Source organism: Camelus dromedarius, chromosome 2 (assembly GCF_036321535.1).
Source record: "Camelus dromedarius isolate mCamDro1 chromosome 2, mCamDro1.pat, whole genome shotgun sequence".
Taxonomy (NCBI): domain Eukaryota; kingdom Metazoa; phylum Chordata; class Mammalia; order Artiodactyla; family Camelidae; genus Camelus; species Camelus dromedarius.
The window spans coordinates 119923409-119929752 of NC_087437.1; the positions used below are offsets into that span (position 1 = coordinate 119923409).

Genomic DNA, 6344 nt, shown 5'->3' on the forward strand with positions numbered 1-6344 from the left:
GATCGTTTGAGAGATTCTCAGAAAACATTCAAGGCGCGGGGCGTGAGGACTGGGTGTGGTTTTGGGGAGGAGCAGAGACAGCCACGGCGTCCGACAGTCCCTGCTGTGAGTCCGGGCTTTGCTAATCACAAGCTGCGTGATGTGCGCAGGCGTCTGAACCTCTCTGAGCCACAGCCCCCATCTCTAAACTAGAGGTGACAATCCCACTCCTCTTGTTGCTTGAGTTTTTTATTAACTTTTTTAATTGAACTGTAGTTGATTTACAATGTTAGTTTCAGGTGTACAGCAAAGCAATTCAGTTACATGCATACTTTTTTTTTCAGATTCTTTTCCATGATAGCTTATTACAAAAAATTGAATAGAGTTCCCCGTGCTGTACAGTAGGTCCTTGTTGTTTATCTATTTTATATATAGTAGTGTGTATCTATTAGTCCCAACCTCCTATTTTATCCCTCCCCACCTTTTCCCATTTGGTAACCATAGTTTGTTTTCTGTGTCCATGAGTCTATTTCTGGTTTGTAAATAAAATTTGTATCATTTTTTCAGATTCCACATATAACTGATATCATTTGATATTTGTCTTTCTCTGATGTACTTCACTGGATATGATAATCTCTAGGTCCATCTATGTTGCTGCAAAGGGCATTTTTTCATTCTTTTTTATCGCTGAGTAGCGTTCTGTTATATGTATATATACCACATCTTCATCCAGTCATCCTGTTGTTTTAGTGATTAAACGAGCAGAGTTCTGGGACAGAAGACGTGCTCCTTGTCTATGTGTGATTTGTGGCACTGCCTGCACATTTCCAGTCCCACAGACACAAATCAGCATTCTTTCTCCTTTTCCAAGCAGACTGTGCATGAAGAAAGCAGAGACCGGCAGGATGCTATCTGGACCCGACCAGCTGAGTTTTGCGGTATCCTCCGTGCAGGGAAGAGTTGGTTCTGAGCACCTGACATCACAAGATCACATTTTCTAAGAACCGTTTTGTTCACTGATACAGAAAAAAAAAAAAAGGACTTTACGATGCTGTACAGAATTTTTATTTTTAAGCTGTCTTTTAAATAATATATTCTTATACAGAAATGGGTACCGTACTTTTTCTTTAGTTGAGTTGTGCGTCCTGGGCTGCTTCTGATAAACCCCAGAAATCTCCCCTGGTTTTTGCGTGGAGACAAAGACACTGCTCTTCTCGCCGGCGTGTCTTAGAGCAGTGGCCCAGGGATGTGATGCTGGCCTCCCGTGTGTAATTCAGCGTTAAAACATCAGAGCAGTCCCCGGAGCGCAAGGACGTGCATGCCCCGATTGTGAGCTGTGAGGGGGACATCAGCGGCGGTGCTGGGGACGTGGGGTCAGTCGGGCCACAGGCAACGCAAGCCCATGAAATCCATGCGGGATACTGACGACCACAGGCTGGAGTCCTTTTCCAGGGGTGGGAAATCCACGTCTAAATCGGCAGATAGGAAAAGGACTGCGTTTACTCATCACGTTTCAGGGTCTCCATCTCAGGAGATGGACGAGGCGGTCCTTCTCTTCCTGCCTTTGTTTTGGGGACAGGCGTCGGGGATGTTCTGGGTGGCGCAGCACCCGCCAGGGAGACCCAGCCCCAGGCTGGTTCATGGTTGAGCTTTGTGAGGTTGCGCGCGACTCTCCTCTCGCCCTGAAGCCCTGCCCACGTGCGTCCAGGCTCCTCGGTGCGTCCCGGGGCTGTGGGCGCCGTCTCTGCTCTGCAACCTTACTTAAAGGCCGTCGACACATCTGAGATCTGTGGACCTTTCATTTGCACGTTGGCACGGTTTCCTTGGAGCATCTGTTCCCTCTTGGTGAATTCCAGAAGATTGCTCCCCATCTTTGAATAATTCATTTTTGAGCTGTGAAAATTTCCATCTCTTCTTGGATTCAGTTCACAGACAGGGGCCTTGGGTTCTGCTTCTCTTCTTGTTTCTCTCATTTTTCATTTTCATCCTGCTCAAACCAAGACATCCTGCAGCTTTGGCTGTAATACAACCCAAACCTAGTAGGCGCTGAGATATTGGTGCCCGGCAGCCTGCAGGTCGTCCTGTACAGACGACTCCCCCTCAGTGACAGTGCTTCCCAGAGGGACTGCCGTCTGCCGCGGTTCGCCGGTGCCTTCCTCCACACACTTCCTCCTCCCACACCTCGCACAACGATTATTGAACTAGCACTCATGCACACATGCGCAAACACACTTATATGCACAGATACGCACGATCACACATAGACCCACACATATGTCCACACAGGCATACATGTGTCACGTGTGCATACATTCGTGCAACCACAAATGTGTGACACACGTGTCCATGCACCATATACATGTACAATCACATGTGCTCAGGTGTCCACACATGCAATCACACACACATGTCCCCACACACAATGTTTATGTGCACGTGTACCCATGATCACGTGTACACACACACGTGCATGAACGTGTGATCGTGCTTGGCACGTGTCCACACATCCTTACCTGTGCACACACATAATCACACCCACATGTCCACACACATACATGCACAGTCTCACGTGTACATGTGTGTATGCACCTGCACACACAGGCACGTACACATGCCCTTGCACACACGCTCCTTCCTACACTAACACACTTCGTCTGCATTCCCAGGTTTTGGTCATGCCAAGTCCTGGGACATTGAAGTCAACAAATGAGAGACGTCCCAGCAGCGTCTGTGACAGTCTGGTCCTTGAGTCGCCAGCCTGGTTCCCTCTCATGGGATCCCTCAGCGCACCAGGCTCCCACAGAACACTTTCCCGAACCTTCTGCATCAAGAATGTTTCTATGCTGCAGGTGGTGCCCACCCCATTAGCTGAGCCCATGGGGGTGATGAGGCTGCGTCCTGACTCACCTCTCACATGGGGCACGTCCCTCCCTTTAAGCTGCAGGGTAACTGCCAGCCAGCCTCCTGACAGGCCCAGAGCCCGCGGACTGGGGCCCCGACCGCCCGGCTCAGCCTGCACACCGGGACCTGCAAGCCCCCTGCCCCGGGCACCCGCACGTGCTGGCTAAGGGGAGGAGGGTGGGGAGGGAGAGGCGGCCACCGTCCAGCCTCAGGGTTAAGTCACAGTGAAGGATGAAGTGTGCTGAGCAGAGCCTCACGGCAGGAGACCCCGGCGGCACCTCCAGCAGACAGCACGTTGCCAGGAGGCCGTCCAGCAACCCAGCCACACCCGTCCCCTTGTGCTCGCACGGGGAGACAAGAAAGCACTGTCTTCTGTTGTTTTTCTCCCCAAGAACTTCTCCGAGCACTGATGGAACGCTGTGTGTCAAAGACTGGATCTGAGAAGCCACGACAAATCCTCCGTAAGCGTGGTCCTGGGTGCTCAGCTCTGCGAGGGCACTGCCCTGGGAACCAGCTCTGACCCACACATCTCTCCCCACTGTCAGAAAGGCAGTGCAGCTTCCAGTGGTTTCAGCTTTGACCTTGCAGCTGAGGAAGGGAGGAGAGCTGTGTCTGATGGTGTCCCTGTGGCCAAGCGCCCCCACCCCGCCGTCTCAGACCGCAGGCACCGGGACCCCTCCACCCACGTCACAGCCTTCGCTGGCTAGGCATCTGTAACTAAATCACACGGGAAAATCAGTTCACCATGAGCGTGGAACGGGCCCCAGACCCGTGAAGTACTTAAGGCGATAAATACGTCAGCGGGAACTGTCGGCTTCCAGGCTCCTCGGGGCGGGAAGCGCAGCTGCTCCGCGGGTTCCCGGGCCCGGAGCTGCCCACGGGGCGGCAACCCCAGAAGTGCCACACTCCATCCTCACTCCAAGGGCAGCCGGGGGGCTTCACTCTGTCTCCCTGCTCCTCACTGTTGCCACAGGGGAGTTTTTAAAATTCAAATTACTAGAATTTAACTGTAACCTAAGGGGCAGACAAAATCATCGCCAGGTATATTGAGGTGCTTTTTCTCCATAAGTCACCGAGAAGGGCCAGCACAGGCGTTGGGAATTCGAGCCCCACTGTGTCTTCAGGCAGGTTTCCCAGCTTCACCACTGGGCTTCTGACCCTGCCTGGGGGAGCTGGGGAGCCTCGGGGGAGCTGGGGAGCCGCGGGGGAGCTGGGGGAGCCTCAGGAGCTGGGGAGCGGGGGCCTCAGACAGGAGCCCAGCCTGGTGGGGGGTGGGTGCCCTTGTCATGGGCTGAATCATATGCCCCCAACTCACAAGTTGAAGTCCTCACCCCCCAGCGCCTCGGAATGTGACCGCATTTGGAGGTGGGATCTTCAAGGAGGTAATTCAGTTAAAATGAGGTCGTTGGGAGGGTCCTGGTCCACGATGGCTATGTCTGTATGAGAAGGGGAGCTGGGGACACAGATGTACGTGGAGGGACGACCACGAGGGACATAGGAAGAGACGGCCTGCACGGCCAGGATAGGGTCCTCAGGAGGGACCAGCCCTGCCACACCTGGGTGCCGGACGTCCAGCCTCCAGCCTGTGAGAGAGCAAAGGACTGTGGTTTGTGCCGCCTTGTCCGGGGCACTTGCTACAACTGCCCCAGGAAACCCATCCAGCCCTCATCACTGTGTCCCGGGCAGCAAACACGAAGCTGGTGCACAGTGGGTGCTCAAGACAGACTGGAGCCGGAGTTGCCCAGCCAACACTGGGACGGCCTGCAGGCTGGTAGCCACCCCTGCTCTCTCTGGGACGCTGCTGGTCCCGGAAAGATGGGCCCTTCTAGCACGTGGAGCCTCATTAAAGGCCTTCCCCCGGATGGAGGCATCGGTGCTGAGGGGCCCTGGGAGCTGGGATGGAGGCCTGAGGAGGCATCAGAACCTTCATCTCGCCCCAGGTGAGGCCTCGGGAAGGTTTCATCCCTTAGGACACATGGGACCCAAGTGGATGCGCTGAGAGGCAGCCCTTCGGAAGCACCCGGAAGTCACGGCCACGTCCACCCACGTCCACCAAGGCCTCCCACCCCAGGACTCGGCCGCAGCCAAGGCAAGCCCGAGGGCAGTCGTGAACCCAAAACCAAACCTCGGCCCCAGCTCCTCAGCTGCAGAGGGCGAGTCAGGGCTCTGGCTGAAACACGGCAGTTCGGTGTGTGTTTGGAGGGGGCGCTGGGAGGTTCCTTCCTGCTCTTCCTGTGGTTTCCAAATTTTCCACAGAGACTGGTTTTACTCCTCTAAGTAGAATAAATAAATGTTATTTTATTTTTAAATGGGGCGTGGAAAGGGATGGCTCTCTGTCAAGGGAATTCCGGTGCCTGAGGTGGGAGATGGGGGTGAGGGGGCAATCTTCTCCTGCGCCCTCGAGTCCCCGCACGCCAGCCCAGGGCCTCGCTCCCCCCACAGCTCTCCACGACCTGGACTCCGAATCCTGGCCCCGTCGACTCTGTCCCAGGCTCGCCTGGGGTTCAGGGCCCCAAACTGCGTGTCCTCAACTTTCACATTCATAAGGAGGAAAAAGCCCTTCCCCAGACTCTGTGCCTGCTCCTTCTTTTGAAGACACTCGGTGCCCTCCCGCCTGGCTAGTCCCTGCCCCAAAGCTGGGCCTTCCTTGTGACCTCGGACGAGCAGGGCAGGCCTGGCCTCTGCCCCAGGCACCACCCGGCCCCCTTCTTCCTGACCCGCTCCCGCCCATCCTGAAACGTGTCTTGGTGGCACTCTGGATGTCAGGTGCCTCAGAGCTCAGGGTCAGTGGGGAGGCCAGGGGAGAGGGCTGTGGAGAAGCCATGAGTTTGTGCACTGCCTGTGACCCACTGGTTACCCTGGGGACCCGCAGAAGGAGGCAGAAGTCACCTCCTGAAAGGCCAGTGGGCGTGAAGGGGAGGGGGGAGCCGTCCAGGCAGGCGGGCCGGCTGGGCTGGGAGCTGCAGCCTCCGCTGTGTGATTTCTGGAGGAGGCGGCCCCGAGTCCTGCTGGATGATAAACACAGTGAGCCAGGCGGAGATCTGAGGGGACGGCATGACAGAGGGGACAGTGTGACAGAGGCCCCAAGGCCAGGAGGAGCCAGTGGGCTTGGCAGCCCAGGGGTGCGGGGAGATGGCCACCTGATGCGGCGGCGAGGTGGGGGCCGGGGCCACAGATGTGCAGGGGCGTGTGCGGATGGCCAGGCCTGGCCAGGAGTGCAGGCTGGAGGCCAGGGAGAGGTGGAGGTGGGGTCTGAGGGACCATTTAGGCAGCTGTCCAGCTGGACTTGGTGGTCAGTTGCGAGAACGAGGGGGTGGGAGGTCATGTCTGGCTGCGAGCACCACGGAGTGGACTCAGGTTGCCCAGGCCCGGCGGTCTGTCAGGCCTCCCAGCTCTGACACCGCCACAGGGGGCCCGACGCCGGGCCAGCCCCACGGGACAATCCAACTGCCCCGAAGTTGACC

General features: G+C 56.3%; 1 protein-coding gene across 4 annotated transcripts in view; it reads left to right on the plus strand.

Annotated features, from left to right (window-relative positions):
* Nucleotides 1-1087, plus strand: part of PDE9A (phosphodiesterase 9A) — a 92020-nt gene extending 90933 nt beyond the window's left edge. For 2 of the 4 annotated variants that reach the window (XM_064476295.1, XM_064476315.1), the window contains one exon: nt 851-1087. In XM_064476295.1, coding sequence (XP_064332365.1) covers nt 851-864 — 14 coding nt within the window. In that variant the 3' untranslated portion in view covers nt 865-1087. The other 2 variants (XM_064476313.1, XM_064476306.1) reach the window with 2 other exon arrangements.
* Nucleotides 1088-6344: the final 5257 nt, after the last annotated feature.